At 35.4% G+C, this 21100-nt stretch overlaps 1 protein-coding gene across 3 annotated transcripts in view; it reads left to right on the top strand.

Annotated features, from left to right (window-relative positions):
* The window catches only part of GRIN2A (glutamate ionotropic receptor NMDA type subunit 2A), a 500193-nt gene extending 496142 nt beyond the window's left edge, over positions 1 to 4051 (top strand). For 2 of the 3 annotated variants that reach the window (XM_074280518.1, XM_074280520.1), the window contains exon 13: positions 576 to 4051. In XM_074280518.1, coding sequence (XP_074136619.1) covers positions 576 to 715 — 140 coding nt within the window. In that variant the 3' untranslated portion in view covers positions 716 to 4051. The remainder of the gene's footprint in view (positions 1 to 575) is intronic. The other variant, XM_074280519.1, reaches the window with a different exon arrangement.
* Positions 4052 to 21100: the final 17049 nt, after the last annotated feature.

Raw genomic sequence — 21100 nt, 5'->3', positions numbered from 1 at the left:
GCCTAGCATTGAATCTGATGTTTAAATCTCCCTTTCTCAGTTTATTTATAGGGAAACATATCCGCCAACATCTTGAAAGTTAAAAAGTTAGATGTTCCTCGGGGCCCCAAAGAGAAAATGAGGGTTAGGGGGCATTTTGTGAAGGCTATTTTACACATATCCCTGTGCCACGTTATAACACAGAAGCACCCTCTTCCTTCTGTGAAGTGTGCACTGGATGTGGTAGAAGAGGTATAGGTGAGCCCTTGACCAAAAAGAAGAAAAGTAAATAAAAGGGCAAGTCTTCTGGGTGCATCCCCCATGGATGTTGGCTTAATTGTTATTTTGCCATCTTAGTGGTACAATTTTATGATTTTCCATATTCTAAATTCCATTAAGAGCTTTCTGTTTTTCCATCACTGGAGATGTTGAACAGTTTTCTAATGTAGAATAAGCAATATGGTATGCATGTAATTTGACACAGATTTAAAAAAAAAATAAGAATGCATTTGCACTGTGAAGGGATTGACATGCACGAAAAATGAGAAAGTTTGGCCCGTAGCTAGTAGTTTCAGCTTTATTTATTGTGCTTTCAGTCACAGCCCAAACCAGACCCCAGAACTCAGGGCCCTGGAAAGAATCGGTATGTCCGCACATCCGAGGCTACCTTCAGTCTAGGCTGTCATCAAGATATGGAGACGCATCTGGAATAATAGGCCCCAGCTGTTCCTGGTGAGGAATTCATAGGAACCCCTTCGGCCGTTGGTTTATGCGGGTCAAATGCTTTCTTTTGTTGGGTTTCACAGGCACTTATTGCTAACTTAAGAGCTCAACAGTTTGCTGTGCAGTCAGAATTCACAGCTGCATAACCTAAAATATGTATTTTTTTTAGATGTCAATATGTGGATCTTACATCTGTGACACAGTGGACCTCACTATTTATTTATCATGAAGCCTCGTGTGTACGTAAGTTTGCATCTCCCCCCTTCTGGTGACTACTCAGGGCTGTATAGTATCTCTTACCCCTTCACTCCAAAAGTAACTGTAACTCATTCTTCACGGAATGGTCCTGGTGGCATCTAATTAACCATGTATTGTTATTCAAGTTGTCAATGCTATGTCACGAGCCAACAGCCATATGTTTCATGCCATCAAGAAGGAGCAGGATGCCATCTGTTTGCTGAAGGCTGACACAATTTTACATTGATCATATTGCTCTGTGGAATTGCAATTTCCACCTCCACTACCTTCTTCCTGATTCCCAAATCACTATACTCCCTATATGTTTAGTAGATACATGTGCCCATTAATTGAATATGTATATCCTGATAGTCATAGAGAAACTGTGGTAGGACAAGTGGTCTGTCACCTCAGACCCATTAGCCTCACCGATGCCAACCTGCTTTTCTGCGCCTCTTTCAGATAGGAAGTATTTTTCCTCTCTAAATCCACTGAATTACTTAATTTTGATTCCAGAGGACATATTGAAAAGAAAAAAAATCCTTAATAAATTACATCAAAATGAAAGTGGAAGAAATGACTGGTATATCACACCAGTTTTTAAATATGCACTTTATTAGACCCGCCTCCAATGGTAAAAACAAAAACAAAAAAATACAAATAGTAGGATGTAAATAAAAGTCCTGTCCACAAAAACATGTACTTTAAATCCTGAATGTGAGATCCTACCCTAACCATAAATATTCTTATATGATATGCTCTGGAAAGTTGCCTTGAATGACCCAGAATCCCTCTGTGCTTACAGCCAAAGTAGAATTATAGAATTTCCTAGCTGGAAGGGACCATACATAAAGGTCATTCTAGTTCAACCTCCTCATTTTACAAGTGAGGATCCCACTGCCTCTATATTCCCTTCTCAGAATTTCTCCTGTTTGCAGTTTTTTTTTTCAAACAAAGAAAATCATTACATATAAGGAGCTCTCCCTACTTTCACATTCATTCCTCTAGGCCATGATCTGAGAGGCTCAAGTGCCTCTCTAAAAGAGAGATAGAAATGGTGGGAGTGGAGGTAGGGGCAGAGGTTAGGAACCCTTTCTTCAATCAGTTCCTTGGTCTCCTATTGAGATTTAAAATCCAATCGAATGCCTATGTCACTTTATACCTGGAGAATTCTTCCTTCAGAGTTTTAGGAGAACAGCTTGGTGATGGAGACAGGAACAATTACTGAATAGGGCCATCCCTAGGTAGTACAAGACCTCTCATTCCCCTTCACATTTTTATCCAGATGAAATCTGGTTAAGTTCAACTTCAGCCCCAAGGTAGGGGCAGGGTGTGTGTATATGTATGTATGTTTATGTATGACTGCCTATATGGGAAGGGTGAGGCGATCTCACCTGTGATGCCTTGTTGTATGAGGGGGGAAAGAAAGGACTCTGGTTCGGATGTTATTTGTTGATGCTTATTGTATTTTTTTTTTTTTTGACTGCCTCTGTGGGAGGGATGATGGGGCCTCACCTATGATGCCTTGTTGTATGAGAGAAAAAGAAAGATATTCTGGTTGGGATGATTATATGCTGATGCTTATTGTATTTTTTGTCAATGCTGCCTCTTTTTCTTTTTCCTCAATCATATCCCAGCTGCCTGGTTTCCCATAATAATGGGGAGGCCTAATCCCAATTTTCTGTGCCCTGGGGTTTCCTAGCACCCCTTTTTGACTTTATTACTTTGTACAGAAATCTGTTGAGAACTTTCGCCTTGCTTATATGAGAACATTTGTTGCTCACTACCTTATTGTACCTTCTATATTAGCCCTACATTTCTCTCCTCCCATTGTCTATTCCCTTTCTGTCTTTTTGAGAATGAAAGCATTTGAGCCCAGAACCATAAGTGGATTATTGAGAAAAGGTGGGAAAATGACATATTCCTGCTCTAGCCATGTTTTGTGTATTCTATGTATCCTAAAAACTTAGGAGCTTCCACGTATAACAGGGAGCATGGAAATTACATTGGATTGACCATCATAGTCCAAGAAAATAAACAACATCACATCTGCTATCAATGCTATTCTTCTATAAAGAAACTTGGAAGTAGCTTCTATTTAGGGGAGGGAGGAGAAATAAGTTTGTAACAAAACTATTAGAATTCCAAAGGATTTTTAAAGGAAGCAAGAAATAAGGAATCATAAATGTTAGGAATGGAGAAACTCCCCTCATTTTGCAATTGAGGAAGCTTTGGCCCAGAAGGGAGAGGTTGACTTACTTGTGTTCACCCATGGAGTAAGTGGAAGAGTATGGACCGGATCTCCTGATTCTCACTTCACTGGGGTTGTAGCTTTTATTGCTACACCATACTACCTCTAACAAATATATGAGTTTTTTCAGTCATTGTGCCTGAGGGTTTATGTTGTGACATATACAAAAACTAATTCATTTGACTTGATATATTATTTTAGTAGCAGAGAATAGCATAGGGTTATTCCACATCAATCCTAATGTCCATCCTTTGAAGGAAGAATGTTTAAACATGAATTTCAAATTATTTGTACTTGTGTTAAGCAGAGTGAACAAATGTGTGAACCTTCTTAAGTGGAGCTGTGAAATATTAAATCCTTGAAAATTCTACTTGGCCAGCTTTAACAGACATGGAAAGGCAATTGAACCTGTTATGCTTGAGCAGGAGTTAGTTTATTTTGCTTAACTTAAATGGCTTGGATGAATGCCGTATGATTTTGAATGACCCTAAAATAGTTGTCAACCCTTGGGCATAACCTATCAGGCTGTTAAAAGACAGGCATGCACCATTGGCAAATGATCAGGATACTTTGTGTGGGCCATGACAGATGCATATAGTACATTAAAAAGCAGCATGTGAAGCAACTATTTTCCAGTTCATCAACTCCTACCTAAAAACAGAGTGGGCTCTTTGGAAGTAAACGTCCTCCTGATAGGCTACTAGGGATCCTTAGTCCATTGGGACTTCAATATCATGGAAACAAAGCTTCCTAAGGTCCAGAGCTCAACTCTAAGCAGAATAACTTTTCACCTCCATCATCCTACTAATGTAATTCAGCCCTGTTGTAAACCCTACTGCAGTTTGTTTGTTTGTTTCTAAAGAATGCAATCTTAAAAAAAAAAAAAATATATATATATATATATATATATATATATATATATATATACATATATATATACATACATATATATATATATATTTAATATTACCAGTGTGAGCCAGTACCATGAATGGAATTTCATGGATTATATTTGGTGTTTTTACTCTACAGTTTGACTCCAGAGTCATGGTTTTCCTCTTCTGGTAAGAATGCCAACCAGAAAAAAAGATAATGAAACAAATAAAAAATAAATAAAACCAACAAAACAAAACAAACAAAAAACTTGAACCCTGTTGCTGCTGAATCAATTCAGATTTAACTCTGGGAAAAATTTTATTTATGTATATATATATATATATATATATATATATATATATATATATATATATATATATATATATATATAGTCTTGTTTACAAATGAAATATTTTGGCTTAAAAGAGAATGATAGTGTGGGTGTTTAATTAGTCAAAAGATACACAGCAGACGTGCACTTGAGCATTGTTTACTCAATTTGGTATGTCTACACTGATGTGTATTTAATATTCTGTATCTTTCTCTGGAAATGACAAATGCCCTGAATTCTTTGCAAGTTGAAAATGCTAATGAAAAACAAAAGTGTTAGAATTAATTAAGTGATGATTAAAAATTTATCTCCTTTAAACCTAAAATGTACGGCTTTCATAACTGGGTTGTCATAGAAATAAATACCTTATGTTGGAATTCCTTATGGTGCCAGACCTAAATAAATACTAATTTGGGAAGCTTAAATATCACTCAAGACAGTTGAAGGTACTTTCTAGCATTGAATCTGTTTCTGGTTGCTTATTAGTATATAAGGTCATTACAGAAATCTAGGCTTACCAAGCATGGAACTGTTAACAACAAGTTGTATACTTGGCTTTACTGTGGACAAGCTATCACTCAGTAAGACACACAGAAATAGCTTTACTTCAATGTGGGGGAAAGTTTAGTATACTCAAATGTATTTGAATCTAATTAAAATAAAGCAAAGATTTATACCTTAAAGTCTTCTCTTCCCACTATAGCTTTTGTTTATTTATTTTTACAGAAAACAAACACAAAACTGCTATTCCTTTCCAGATAGTCTCATTTTCACTTCTTTGGAGCAGAATTGTATGATTTCCAAAGGTCTTGTGCTTTAACATGTCACTCAACTGGTGACTTTTTTGCCCTTTGATTTGTTCCTTTATACTGTACTATGTTAGCATCAAATTGTATTAGAATAAAATAGATTTATCACTGATAACAAGCAGAAGTAATCAAATGCACTTATCCTGTGAATATGCTAGTGTACACATGTATATAATATACATGTTAATACACATATGAGTGTATTATTCACATAATATTGTATATATTGTAAAGTTACTACTGTTAAAATTAAACGGTGATTATGGTATTAACATATGGAAAACCCATTCTGGTTATTTTAATTGAATGATGTCTGTGTTATAGAGGTCAGTTTCCTGGTGTCTCCTCTCTGAAGTGAAAACCAACCTTTCCCATTTCCTGCCCTCCCCCCTCCCCAACTCCTCTGCTGTTCATACTAATGGAAATTGGACATTTGGCACCTGTTTTTTTTTTTTTTTCTCTGAAGGAAGCTGAAAGATTTAGAGCTGTAAGGGCCTTTAGAAAACATCACACCGAACCCCATTACTTGACAGAAGAAACTAAGATAAAGAAAGCCTAGGATAGAACCCAAGTTTCCTAAATCTAGTCTAGAGATGGCTCTACTATAATCAATTGCCTCTTATCTAGATCTCCAGCTAGAAGACCTCAAATCATGAACTGGTGCTTCTGAATCAAAAAGTAGAAAATAGCCCAGAAGTAAGAGACTTCTTTGACTCTTAGGAAGCACAAGTTGGAACTTTCCTGTTTTCCTCTGATTTTCTCTTTGAAGTTTGCTGGAATTAATTCATTTCTTCTCTCCCCACTCCTCTTTATCTGTTCACCTATAGAAAGTTAATCTCAATGGTTATTTCTAAATAACCACCCATCCAAAGATAAAGCATAGAGAAATGGGACTGGTTATTTATGAACCTATGCTAAAATGTAAAACTGAAAAGTTTATTTGAATTTTTGTTCCCAGCTGCCTTTCCTTTAAGAATGAAAGTTAATCAACTAAGAAGTTGAATATCTATTATGTGCCTTGTACTGTCCTAGGCACTGTGGGGGATATCGAAATATAATTCCTGTTCACAAGACACTTTCTCTTATATTAGTTTATTAATATAGCATAGAACTGAAGATATATGAAAAGTGCAGTGATTAAAAAACAATTACAACTTGGGAGCATCAAAAGAAAATTGCCAGTTTCTATTCCATAGTCAGATAAATTGCTCCAAAGCTTAGTTACTTCCAGGAGTAATATGATTAGGTTGGAAGCTGCATTCACCCTTCTGAAGATTTTAGGCTTCCTGAGAATCATTACAGAGCAGGAGTGACTCATGAAAAATTTCAATCTGCCACAGTACTTTTGCCTACTCTTGCCCAACCAATTCAGGGATGTTACATTTCTACTCAAGTACACAAAATCTTTTTTCCCCACACCATTGCCTTATGGCAGCCAGTTTGAAAAGAGAAATAAACTTCCTTGATCAATTGAAGAATAGGGAAAGGATAAGGCCAAATCCATGAGATAGCTTTCCTCAATATTTTTTCCTTTTTTTCTAATTGAGATAATATGAAAACCATGTTTGGTAGATGAGTGTGTGAGATCATGAAGAGGAATAAAAATTTTGGATGGGATCTAAGTGCCTATAATTGTAGCAGCTGATAAAATGACTAACCAGTTCCCTGGAGAAAAATAAAAGGATTTGGAGTGTGATAGTGAGTAACCAAAAAATAAAAAGAAAACCATTCTAGGAATTATCAAGGGATTGCATATTTTGTTCATTGAAAGGCATTTTCAAAAAGTGACACTTCATCCTATGAAGAAAGGAACAGGTCTGTCAGAATGTGGGCATTTTGTCAACAAATATTTAATGATAAAACCCTAGGCCTAGAGGGGTCCTCTAAGGAGTTTCTTCTTGGAGGTCACCTGAGAAATAGCTCTCTGCTCTTGGTTCTCTATTCTTTTCTCAACATTTCAGACAAGGAGATCCCAGGATTCTTGTTCATGTATTCCATTGTCTTATAATCTGTGTGGTCAAGAAGTTTTGTGAGTAGTTTAACCTTTGAATGTCTAGCTTGTAATGTCTTGAAAATCCTACACTTAGCATTACCATTCACTATCCTGACAGAGACTTGAAGACTGTTATTAAGTCCCCTCCCTGTTGCTCATTGCTCTTCATCTTATCCTCCTTTTGCTGAGTCCTAAAGGGTGGGAATGGGGGGGGGGCCAAAATTCCTGTACATTACTCATGTTTTCCTCATGCTAATATTTATTCTTTGTCCATAGAATGTGTGTGTATATATATATATATATATATATATGTATATATGTATATATACACATATACACACACAATATAAACACAGATACAATAATACACACATACACATGTGAAAAAGTGAGACAATTCCCTTCTTTCTCTAATAAATTCCCTCTAACACATCTATTTCTTTCTAAATTTGTTTCAACCAACAATGTGCATTCCTAAAAGATTACTATATTTATGGGTTATTCTCTCATTCCTTTTGATTAGAGATTCTGAACTGGGATCCATGAATATACACACATGTTGTGTATGCTCACAGATATACACATATACATTTCAATGTAATACATTTTTTGATCCCATGTTTTTGCTTTGTGTATTTAAAGCTATTATTCTGAGAAAGATTCCACAGATTTCATGGGACTACCAAAAAAGGTCCATTACAGAAGAGTTAAAGAACTCCAGACCCAAGTGTTTAAAAACTCTGATCTTTAAGAATGATTGGATTCTGTAGAGTGGAATTATAAAAAATCTTCTTTGTTGCATGTGTGATCTAAAGTTGAATTTACTGTCAAACATGCTGAGGACAGGTAGTGATCTATTCTCTCTGCAAGGCTGACAGTTGTAATATGCCTCAATATCTTAACCTTCCTCGCTAAGCATGAGAATGGGGATTAAAGTTTACCTAGAGAATGGTTGTTTAGCTTGTTCCCTTTAAATATTATTGAATTGTGAAGCTCTAGCTTTCACTGCAGAGAGAACAGAAATAGTTAATTTCCAAGTGATGGAACTGAAAACATGAAAATCCTATCTTGTCAAGCCAAATTTCCCGGTCAATGAAAGAGGAAGGAGAGTTCCTAGGAACTCTAGCGGTGAAAAGTGCATTGAGTTATGTAGGGTCATCTTATGTAGGCATAAGGACCATTATTTCCTCCTTAATGAAAGAAACTAGTTTCTATTTGTTTTGCTAGATGGGAATAAAAACCATTTCTAAGTATTAGAACAACTTTTGTTTAGCTTCTACTTTGAACACCAGCTCTTGAGTTATAAGAAAACATTTTTTCTCAATATATATTGGGAAAAAATAACTGTGTTTATACACAAAAGTTCAATTTACTCCTCAAGCAGGGATTCTTAGCATTGTTTGTGTCATAGACCCCTTTGGCAGCCTATGGACTTTTATGAAATCTATGGACCTTTTCTCAGAACAATTTTTTTCTTATGTACAAAATAAAACACAGGATTACAAAGGAAACCAATTATATTAAAATAGTTATTATTATTATTTTTTAAATCACAGAATCCAGATTAAGAATTCTTGCCTCAAAGTTGTATCTTTAGATAAATAAAATCAATAGGAGTAGATGGGAAGAGAAATTTGTCATATTATTTTAAAGGCAACCTTTCCCACTAACTCATATCCAAATTAGAAATCAAAAAGAATATCCACTATCTTTAGCAACCAAACAAATCAGAATTCATCATCTTTCAGGGTGCTGGTATCAAATCCAGTAACATTATAATGTTCTTTTTTGTGAAATATAGAGTTTTTTTGGGATAACTTTTGTTTTTATATCATTTCCATTTCTGGAATTTCTTTCTCTCCCTTCCCCAGTGAACCATTCTTTATAACAAAGAGAAATAATGATTTTTTTTCCTTGCAAATCTAGAACATTTTTCATTAACTGTGGTCATAGCCTTTAAGCTTTTGAGTTAATTCTTCTCTGTATTTGGAAAGGATTTTTAGGATGACCCTTCAAAAGATATTAAAAGAGCTTATAGATGATAGCATGGCTAGCCCTTTAAGTTAATAAAGTTAATGATATTCTAGCTCACAAATGCCTTTCCTATGGCACTTTGGACTCATCTCATTTAACTGACATTTTGCAGTTCCAAGTTTCCAAAGGATTTGTAAAAGAGTAAATTAATATATGAATAAACAGTTAAGGCCTGAAAAATATTTTTAAAAATGTATTGCTTTGCTTTGAAAGATATTTTAAAGGGAGGTTTAAGGGGGTAGTGAGTAGTGAAACAAGATCTTTGAATTCAATTGAATTTTCTATATTACCAAGTAAACACTTATTGAATTATTTTATTCTTTGTAAAGCAAATTCAAATAAATGAACATTATTGATTTTTGAATGCATTTTATTACAAATAGCTCAGGTTTATTAGGTTTTTGGACTTGATATTAGAGCTATGACCACAAAGGAAATTCTTTCTACTAAGAAATGGATGACTCAGACCTGAATTTTGGGTCTGATCCAGATGGTTTTTAATAAAGAGTTTATATTGATTTTTTTAATGGGAGGAGATAGTAATACTGTACAAGAGGCAATTATTCTCTGTTGCTGCTTATGCCATTGCTTTTCTAAGCCTTTCAAGAAGAAAGGTTAACTGACAATCACCTGTCCTTCCCTAAGGAAACAAGAGAAAAATTAATAACATATTCCAAGAAACTGCAGTAAATAATTTGATATTTATGGTGGCATGGAAAAATGGATAGAGGGCTTGCCTTGGAGTGAGGATGACTGGGTTCAAATTCTAAGTAGGCATAGGACAGTAAGAGAGACAACTTCTAGGGAGATTCTAATTGGCCTGCATATTTGAATGCAAATTGAAAAGGTGCCTGAATTAGTTATTTCATGAGTTTATTAGGGGAGCACCTGGCTTGTTGTACTAGAAGTTTTAATCTTTTTAAAAAGTAGATTTTTTTCTCTCCATAAACAGCAAACATCTAAAAAATTATTACTACCCATTAACCCCCAGAAAAACTCACTGGAGTGATTTTGATAATTGTCAGATTTTTGGAGCTGTATTCATGGTCAGAAATGTCTAAGTGCATACATCTGTGGTTTTAAAAATCTTTGTTTTTGGAGGAAGCTTAATTGGAAAAGATAATAGATAAAACTTTTCTCAAATGGAGAAGACAGAATAAATAATGCACTGGTAGTTTGCATTCTGACTTAGTTGTCCAATTAATAAATTGATGGATAGTCCACTAGCAAGTGAATGAAGCTAGAATTATATTTTTTAAATTGCTTTAAATGCTTAAGTGAAGGCCTGTTTTTTTTTTTTTCTCATCCAGGTAGAATTAATTTAAAATAAAGATGTTATTGTAGATTTTTTTTATACTCTGTCATGTTCCAACATATGTCAAACCCCATGTCAGTAAGTAGATTTTCTCCAGTCTCTCTAACATGATAGCCAAGTCATGTTCTTTGTAATGTTTTTATTTTCATTGGTATATGGTCACAACCTTGTCATGTTTTAGCCTCTGCATGAAGTGCTAATACTGTATAGATATTTTCCAGCATATCTATAAAATTATATGTTTGCTCCAATCTTTTTATGATAGAAAAATATATACTCTGGGTGTGTCTTCCTGTATTGTGTTCTCCATTTTTGTTCAATGTGTAGACAATGTTTAAGGAATGGGGTTCGAAATGTCTGCGTGAAATGAAATTAAAATGTATATAACTATTGCAGAAAACAAAGGTGCCAAGTAACATGGTGTAAAAATGTAAATACCTGAAAATTTCATTTTTCTAATAAAGACACTTTCTGCCAATTGATATGAAAAGGAGAAATTGAATGGTGTGATTTCCTTTAATTATATTATTTTTGAAGTGTATATTTGGGATTTTTGAAAGGAAGAGTTATTTTATTTTTCTTTCTCTCATGATACCCTGGGGATGTTTAAGGAAAGTTGGGTGAGATTCACAACTAGGCATAGGCGTTCCTGGAAATGTTTCAGCAAGACAGCTGAGGCAATTTGAAAGTCCATCAATCTCTGAACCTCAATTATTTTCTGGTACTGTTAAGGGTTTTTTTTTTTGGCTGAAAACTCAGTGCCTGCATTTTTACCTGTATCCCCCAAACTTCTTGTAGCTGAGAATGAACTTTCAAAATCTGTTTCTCTCTGCCATGAGATCAGGATGGGAGTGAGATTTTGATATGCCAGAGAGTATGTGTCCTGAAATATCAAATGTTCCAACTGGAAGAACTCATTTATAGTGTATTCAAATCTCTCACCTGGCAGAAGAGAACACGAGGTAGTTTTATTTCATATAGTGTGGAGGGAATCATCATCACTACTGACAGTGCAGATGAAGCTGTACATAACTCTTTGTCCATATTTGTTCAAAATGGTCCTTCATAGTCAAGCATATGATAATGTTTTCAGGGAAATTCTGGTACAGAAATGAAGCACTTGGAGTTAATGATGAAAGATGTTCTAAGTACCTATAATAGAAATCAGGTTTGACAGATCCTATTAAGATGGAAATACTTTAAATATGAACAGGATGAAGGACAGGCTTATTTATCATCCATAGATAGGCTCTCCTAAATTTTCAGTGACTCATCACCAATTGGTTTTCATGTGATGATTTCCATTTATAGCTCTATGACCTTAGATAGCTCCTCTCACCTCTCTGGCTAGATTATTGGTGTCATACTAAAAAAGAAATGTTGCCATTAACTTCTACACAAGCATCCCTGAGTTCTGCATATTGGCTTAGAAAATCACAAATTAACATTGTAGACGTTCAATTATATTTTTATTTATTTTTTAAAATTTTCCTGATCACATTTTAATCTACTTCTGGGCATATAATTGGTCACATAGTGCTTATTGCAGAGGAGTTAATCAAGGAGCCATTGTTATTTGAAATCATAATCATCCTTTATGACAAGCAGTTAAGTATTATAATCATTATTTTATGGATGAGAAATGAGTGATTTCCCCATTCTCACATAGCTAAAAAGTAGAGAACAACGAATACTAGTGTCCATTTTGTATGTGGGGGTATTTCAATATGTCAGTGGATTCCAGATCTTATTAATATGGCTACTTTTTATAATGATGAGCTTACAACCTATCCACACCTCTAATCCTATTTAATCTTATTCATAGATTAACTCAAATCCTCTAGAGAGCTGATCTATACTCCAGAGGCCTCTCCCTTAATCACTTTCTTGCCCTAGACCCCTTTAGAAATCTCCTGAAACCTATGAACCCTTTATCCAATAATACTGTTAAATGCACAAAATTAAAATACATAAGAATACCAAGAAAACTAATTGCACTGACATACAGTTATCAGAATATTTTAAAAAGTCCATAGAATACAAGGTTAAGAATCCCTATTCTAGGGTTTTTGATAGTCCATGGTTTTAACCATCCTAATCTCAAGTATCACAAGTATAAATCATTGACCCGAATCAAGTAAAAACCTTATGAAAGAATGACTTAGCTTGTGAGAAAACAGTCATCAAATATAGGCAAGGAAACATGATGGCAATTCTTATCTTAGTTTTGGTTCAATTGAGGGCCAAGACCTTCCCTTGTCTTCCTTTTTCCTCTGAAAGACTACATTCAAGTGGTGGCAAATGTGGTCAGCATGGAATAAAGAATCCACTTGATTTAAGAAAGCAGGTATGCTTACCTATATCCCCCAAACTCATTGTAGCTGAGAATGAACTTTCAAAATCTCTTTGTCCCTTCTCTGAGATCAGAATGAGAGTGGGATTCTGGCATGTCAGGGAGTAGGTGTTCTGAAACATCAAATGTTCAAGCTGGAAGAACTCACTATAATGGGTTCAAATCTCTCACTTGGCAGATGAGAACACTAGGTAGTTTTATTTCATATATTGTGGAGGGAATCACCATTCCTGCCTTGTATTTGGAGGTTTTATATGTCTGGGAACTAAAAGATACCATGTTATTAATAAAATATGTGAAACCAACTCTGGCTGTCTACATGCAAGGGCTGACAGTCTGCCAACAGTGCCAATCCCTTATACTTGTTCTACAAGCTAGAGAATTTCCCTTTTATCCTCACCACAGACTTGAAATCCTACCTGTCCTCTCCAACATGCCTCTTCCTCTGTAATTCATATGGGCCTGACCATAGTCTACCATACATCAATGCCAAGGCAGCAATACATAATCTCTTATCTTTTCTCTTTAACTGGCCCACCTTTTTTATACAAATATATATTTCTTGGATACTTTTTGTTGTTGTCACTCATATGAAAATCATCCTAATTAAAATCCTACAGCTTATTTATACCCACTATGATGTTCTTCTTTGAGCTTTAGATTACTTGTAATTATGATTCTTTAAGTATTATAATATACAGCTATATAATATGCTATATTGTTATTAAATATGCTATTTAATACTTCTACTAAAAATGAATTTCACAACAAAGGAAAAGGATATACCAAACAGCAATCCAAGATATATGTACTGATGGACAAATTCAGTAGATGGTCCATAAAAGTACAAATTATATTTTGGGCATTCATAGATTTAAGTTTTCCTTGTAAATTGTTAGATCATCAGTCTGTTTTAAATAGTCATAGATCTCATTGAGGGAACCTTAGAGTTTGCAAGGATATAATCAAGACCATGGAAATATCTGCAAGACCTCACATGGAAATCTTTCTTCCCTTCAGCTTTTGAGAATGTTATTTTCCATGCTGGTGTAAGGAAAGGAGCAGGAAAAGTTGGAGAGAGAATATAGAGGGCTCTGAAAGCCTGGCTAAGAAATTTTAAATTTATTTTGTAGCCCATAGAACTGCTAAATATTACTTGACTGAATCAGGTATAACAAGTTTTGCAGCCTCCTTTTGCCATGCAAGGTTTCCCTGTCGCTAATAAATTTGCTGAAGTCAGAGACATCTATCAATTTTGACAGTACACATTTTAAAAGTCAGGAGATAATCTAAATAAAACTGTAAACTTCTCATGAAGGGAGATAGCTTATCTGCTCAGGCAGTGTCTCAGAACTATGTGAAGATGTAACTATCTGCCTCACTTCCCAAGCCACCATTCTCCTATCTTTTGAAAAGTCAGTCTGTACATTCCCAAGATGGATGGATGCTTTCTGACTCTGGGATCTGGATTTACTTCCAAACTTAATCTTATAAGGAGGTCAGAAGAAGCCCATGTATTCTTTCAATCTGGGTAGGCACAAGTTTCAAATGTGGTTTCCTATGGCAATACACTTTTATGAGCAGCCACATTGCTCCAGGAACAAATAACCTGACAGTGCAAAGAACACTAAATGGGCTTTCAAAACACTGAACTTCTGCCATTGCCACTTACTATGAGCTTAGGCCCACTTCCCCATTCTGGTCCTCAGTTTTTTAATCTGAAAATTGAAAGACTAGATTTATGATTAGAATAAATCTTTAGGATTATCTAATTCAACCCCTTCATTAGACAAATGAGAAAGTAGAGACCCACAAAGTTGTGATTTGCAACATTCTCTCAACTAGTAAGTATAAAATCAATATTTGAATCTGTCTTCCCCATATTCCTGATCTGACCAGTCTAGTACATCCTCCTCCTCTAAGTTGTTCTGCTCCCTGGAGCTGGGATGATTATAAATCATCAGGACAGTGTTGGGTAGTCGGAGTGGATCAGGAGATGCCTTAGAATGATAGACTGCTAAAACTACTTTTGGGAAAACTCTGGCTCAAAGTGACTTACTGAAACTCATAAAGCTAGTCAGTACCATGGCGGGATGAGACTATCCCATCCATATGCAATAGCAGAAGGAAAATCATCCATTAATTAAACTCTGAGTGAAGGCTGGTATCAGGGTTAGAGCAAGGAGATAGGAAATCCATTTGCCAAAAAGGATGCCAATTTTTCTCCAAAGTCCAGTACCAGGGTCTCTTCCTGAATAATGTTGCAATTACTAACCTAGAGTTGACCAATGTGAATCTTTTCTTTTTTTCTTTTTTTTTTTGTCTTGTTTTTTTCTTAATCCCTAGTATTTAACAGTGTCTGACATAGAATAAGTACTTAATAAAAGTATTAATTGACTTCTGCAAAATACACATGTAGCAGAAAACCCCCATAGTCAGTAAATCACTGGTAATTACTTCCTAATAAAACAGTCATGCTCAACAATACTGATTTCCAAGCACAGGAGGAAGATGTCAGAGAAATTGTTTACTTCTTCAACAAGATGGAGAAAAAGGATTAATGGAATAAGCCTGTAGGCCCCTTCCTGGCTTGAGAGCTGACCAAAGCCAACTTCATATAGGTCACACTTTGTGGGAGGGGATATGCATTCCCTCTGGGGTACTTGCTATTTTCTAAGATGATCTGGAGGTCACTAGAAAGGTTCTTGTATCCATTCGACGAGTCCCTTTATTTTGAGTGTTGGTTCCTTGTGAACTCTTCCTTTGGGTAATGAAGCTTATGAGTTGATTTGCATCGAACAGACAAGAAGAAGGAAGGAGAGTCTGCTGCAGTTTTCTTCACCACTAGATCACAGGTATCTCTCCCTCAACCTCCTCCCAGGAGCCCAACTGCACATATTCTTATGCATATTTTAGACTGTATAGCAGCATTCCTTTCTGTTAACTGAACAATTTGCCAAGAAAAAGGTGAAGAAAAGCCAATGTTTTTGGGATTAGATAGTCTAATGGAATTTTTATTTATTTGTTTGTATATTTATTTTTGGTGGGACTCTAAGACAGATCATCATTCTGTCAGATAGGGACCCTTTCTCATAGATTCCACTAAAGGTTTTTTTGTTTTTTTGTTTTTTGTTTTGTTCTTCAGAAGCTGGACAACTTTCTGTCTTTCTGTATCTGAATCCCTCTCCTGTCTTTTACTTTTTCTTTTTTCTCTCTCTCCCTTTCTGCTTTTCTCCTTTCTTCTTCCCTTTCTTTTATTTTTCTCTCCTCCTCTCAATCTCTTTCCCTTTCTCTTCTTTCTTCTATTCCCTGGCCCCTCCTTTCTCTTCTCCTTTCTCCCCCTCATCCCTGTTCTAAGCACCTCCTTTTTTAAACAGCTTGTTTGGGAGCACTAGCACATTGGCCATTTCAGACCCATTTTACATTAACTGAAGTGGCACTAATACTATCATCACTGCTATGAAACTAATCGGCAATTTGTGAGACTATTTTACATCTATGTAGCCACATTTGGGGAGGTAATTATTTCCTAATTACAAGGCAATTTATGACTGCCATGTGGGGTATTGGCTTTTGCTGATGACATGACTGTCTAGAGCAAGAGCTTGGATGACTTGGCTTTCACTTCTGAGATGAAACTGGCAGCTGACCAGGTAGACAAACAGCGCAATTTGAGCAAAGAAAGTTAATAAGGATTATGCTAGTTCAGTCAAAGGAAAAGAAAGCCTGTCATTTCTCTCTCTAGAATGAGCTGTTATAATTTATTAATGAATGGATTATCTTGAAGTTTTGATAGCCCAAGAAAAAAGTAAAAGAAGACCTGGATTCAAATCCTGATTTTACCATTTATTTCCTATATGTCCTTTGACAAATTGACTTCTCTGAGCAGCAGGATCATCTATATAAAGACTGCATTCAATCATTTGTCATATTCCACTCTTTGGGACCTCATTTGGGGTTTTCGTGCCAAAGGTATCAGAGTATTCTGCATTTTGCTTCTCCAGCTCATTTTACCTATGAGAAACTTAGGCCAATAGGCTTAAGTGACTTGTCCAAGATCACACAATAAGTCACTGAGGTCAGATTTGAACTCATTAATGTTATTAGTCTTCCTGATTGCAAGCCCAGTGCTCTACTTACTAGCCATCTAACTGCACATGAGACTTAAAATAGGTGACATTAAAGGTCTCTTCCAATTCTAAATTTGTGATTCCATGAACCTGAGAGCACTGAATGCACTGCAAATAAACAACTTGGTAAGCTACAGTCTTATTATTAGTAAAGGTTATTATTCCTGATCTGGACATAGTTATCAAAGTACATTAGAAATGTATTATAATTCATCGTGGATTTAGAGAAATAAGAGTCCTGGGTCTAGAGTGAGAAAATCTGCATTCAAATACCATGTTAGATGTTTACTATATTATAACCTGGAGCAAATAATGTAAGCTTCCTAAGCATCAGTTTCCTCATCTGTCAAATGAATGAGTTTAACTTGATGGCATCTGAGGTCCCTTTCAACTACATATCTATAATTATTCTATAATCTTTGGATACTTTGGTATACAGAAATCAACCATGGGAGAACTGGATTTGAATATTCCCTGAATAGGTGGCCCTAAGTAAATTATTTCACTTCCCTATTAAAGGGTAATATTTCTTTTTTTAATTTAATTTAATTTTTATTAAAGGTTTTTATTTTTAAAACATATGAGTAAGATGATTTTTAACATTCACTCTTGCAAAACCTTGTGTTCCAATTTTTTCTTCCTCCCTTCTCTACCATCTCCTCCCCTAGATGTCAAGTAATCCAATATATGTAACATGTGCAATTCTTCTATACATATTTCCACAATTATCATACTGCACAAAAAAATCAGATCAATAAAGAAAAATTAGAAAGAAAACAAAATACAAGCAAACAATGACAAAAAGAGTGAAATTACTATGTTGTGGTCCACATTCAGTTCCCACTGTCCTCTCTCTTAAGTATAGATGGCTCTCTTCATCACAAGACCATTGGAACTAGTCTGAATCATCTCATTGTTGAGCCATATCCATCAGAATTGATCATCATGAAATATTTCTGTTGTCGTGTATAATGATCTCCTGGTTATGCTTATTTCACTCAGCATCAGTTTATGTAAGTCTCTCCAGGACTCTCTGAAATCATCCTGCTGCTCTTTTCTTATGGTACAATAATATTCCATAACATTCATATACCATAACTTATTTAGCCTTTCTCCAAATGATGGGCATCCACTCAGTTTCTAGTTCCTTGCCACTGCAAAAAGGGCTGCCACAAACATTTTTAAACATATGGATCCTTTTCAAAAGGATATTTCAATGAACATTTGTAGTTAGTACTACTATTATTAGGGACATCTATGTGGCACAGTGGATAGTGCTCTGGGACTGGCATCAGGAAGATTCATTTACTTGAATTCAAATCTCTCCTCAAATATTTAGTAATTGTGTGACCCTGGCCAAGTCACTTAACCTTGTTTGCCTTGATTTTCTCATCTGTAAAATGAGCTGAAAAAATAAAAGGCAAACCACTTCAATATCTTTGCAAAAAAAAAAAATCCAAATAGGGCTACAAATAGTTGACTGAAAAGCAATGAAGCAACAGCAATTACTATTATTTATAGACAGTTAGTTGGTAGCCTAGGAAATAAAGTACTAGGTCTGAATTCAGGAAGACCTGAGTTTAAATTTGAACTCACTTACTAGCTGTTTGACTCCAAGCAAGTCACTTAACTCTTCTTTGCCTCAATTTCCTCAACTGTAAAATAGGGATAACAGTACTTTCTCATAGGATTGTTGTGAGGATCAAATAAGATAATATTTATAAAGCACTTAATACCGTGTCTGGCACATAGTAGGAACTATATAATCATTATCAATGATAATGTATAAATAAATGAGGATGATTACCTTTTGTTGGTGCTACTGTGAGAAAAGATGGTTCACATGCTTGTGTGAATTGAAAGATAGAAAGGTCTTGGAGGGAATCCTCATTTAAAAGATGAGAAAACAATCTCCTAAAGTTTTCATAACTTGTTCAAACCTTGACACTTAATTACTTCTGTGATCTTGAACCAGGTTTTCTGACACCATATTTACTTGTGCTAGACGCTCTCTAAAAAACTGAAGCTCAATACACTTAGTAAAATGGATGAATATTACATTGCATAGAGAACCAGTATGACATGACTGATGAAGAGCTGGAGTTAGAAATCCCTAGGTTCAAGTCTTAACAATGACTTTTTTTTGGCTATTTGAGCACAGGAAAGTCATTTAACCTGTATTTGTTCAGGGTACCTTCTAAAACTCTAAATGGTAGAACAGGATGCCAAGCTGCATTGTTAGAGAATTCCTTGGGAATTTCCTAGATTAATGAAATCTCAAGCAACTGGGATATATGACATGAACCAAATTACAGTCACAAAAGGAGCAGCTGCACATAGGATATGCCTAATATAATCCAGTTCACCTCTAAGACAAATCTACTACTCATCTCCTTGACAACCTTTTAAAAAACCTCTATTGTCCTTGGTACTTTGGCCATATCTCTATATGTTTTAATCCCTCTTCTTGCTCTGAGAATAGCTGAGAACATCTGTCATCTACATATCCTCAACTAGGACAATTGAGCCAGTCTCTGGTCTTTCCATTGTCTTCTAGCTCCAAGGGTTATCTATCCCCTGGAGATGTAGGCTGCTAGGTCTTAGAGTTTAGAGGAACATTATAAATCATTTATTCCAAATCTTTTTTGTTTTTAATGAATATGAAATAAGAATAAAAGTCATATACTTGGAGCCAGAAAAGATCAGGATTTAATTTGACTTCTGAAAGCGACTAATTGTATGACCACAAATTTACTCACTTATTCACTTATCTATAAAGTGAGGATATTCATATTAATAATGTGTATCTCACATCTAAGGAAGAATTATTAAGATATTTTTCCCCCCTTGAGGCTGGGGTTAAGTGACTTGTCCAGGGTCACACAACTAGGAAGTGTTAAGTGTCTGAGACCAGATTTGAACTCCGGTCCTCCTGAATTCAGGGCTGGTGCTCTATCCACTGCACTACCTAGCTGCCCGGAATTATTGAGATAAACTATTGAAAGAATTTTACACACTTTGTCCTGCTTTGTTTGCCAGTAATGATGATAATGATGAAATTGGTGATGATACGGTAGTGGTGGTGGTGATAATAATGATGCTAATGCTGGAGGAAAGGGAGACTTTGAAGGTAAAATCAATCAATAAATATTTATTAAATCCTTATTAGGTGCCTGGTGCTGTGCAAAGTCCTGGGGATACAAATATACTCAACTAGCAAACAAAATCCTGTCCCAGCTATGAAAGAGCCTACATTCCAAAAAAGGAAGAAAAGACATAAAAGGGAGCTGAAAGATAGGGGTAGAGAAGTTACCTTCTGGGAACATGGTGGCAAAGGCTGGAAAATGAAGAATGACTGGCTTTGGCCCTTTCTTGAAAATAGAAAATTTAGGAGGAACTTACCAATTTGAGAAGAAGTTTACAAGGCTAGAGGAAGAAAGCAAATAAAATATGGTAGCAAGTTAGGAGCTGAAATGATTTGTCTAAATAAACAGAGGAAAAAAAGAAAGGAGACAGTGTTCTTTACTGCCATAATAGAACAGAAAATACTTTAAATAAAGACATTTAATTATGACTTAGGAGTTGACATTTTATCTGTTTATTTACAAATTTCCTGTCACCTGTTGACTGACTGATTTATCCTCTTTTTACTCATTCGGAGGTATTCTTTTTCTTTTTCATTTTTCCTTTGTCTCTTTTCTTCTAAAGGAAAAAAAATCTGTTTGCTTCTTATAACTTCACTATACCTAAGGCAACCAAACACTCCAAAGAATATCCTCTTGATCCTTTCATAACTAGACAAGAAAGTCATGACTCTGAGATGCAGCAATGCTGCTACCAAGCAACATAAGAAATATATTGTGTTTTTCTAAGCTTAGAGGCCATAAGGAGCAAATTTGCCAGAAAGAGTCAAATGTCAGGAATCCCTGAGGCCTTTGATGCAGGGCTTCCTAACTTTTTTCTACTCGTGACCCCTTTTCTCCCAAGAAAAGTTTATATGACCCTAGATCTATAGGTATATAAAGTAGGTATATAAATAAAACATTTACTGATAATAATTTACAATTTC

Source organism: Sminthopsis crassicaudata, chromosome 1 (genome assembly GCF_048593235.1).
Source record: "Sminthopsis crassicaudata isolate SCR6 chromosome 1, ASM4859323v1, whole genome shotgun sequence".
NCBI lineage: Eukaryota > Metazoa > Chordata > Mammalia > Dasyuromorphia > Dasyuridae > Sminthopsis > Sminthopsis crassicaudata.
Note: the sequence above shows the minus strand (reverse complement) of the source record. Positions and strands in the feature narration are given on the sequence as shown.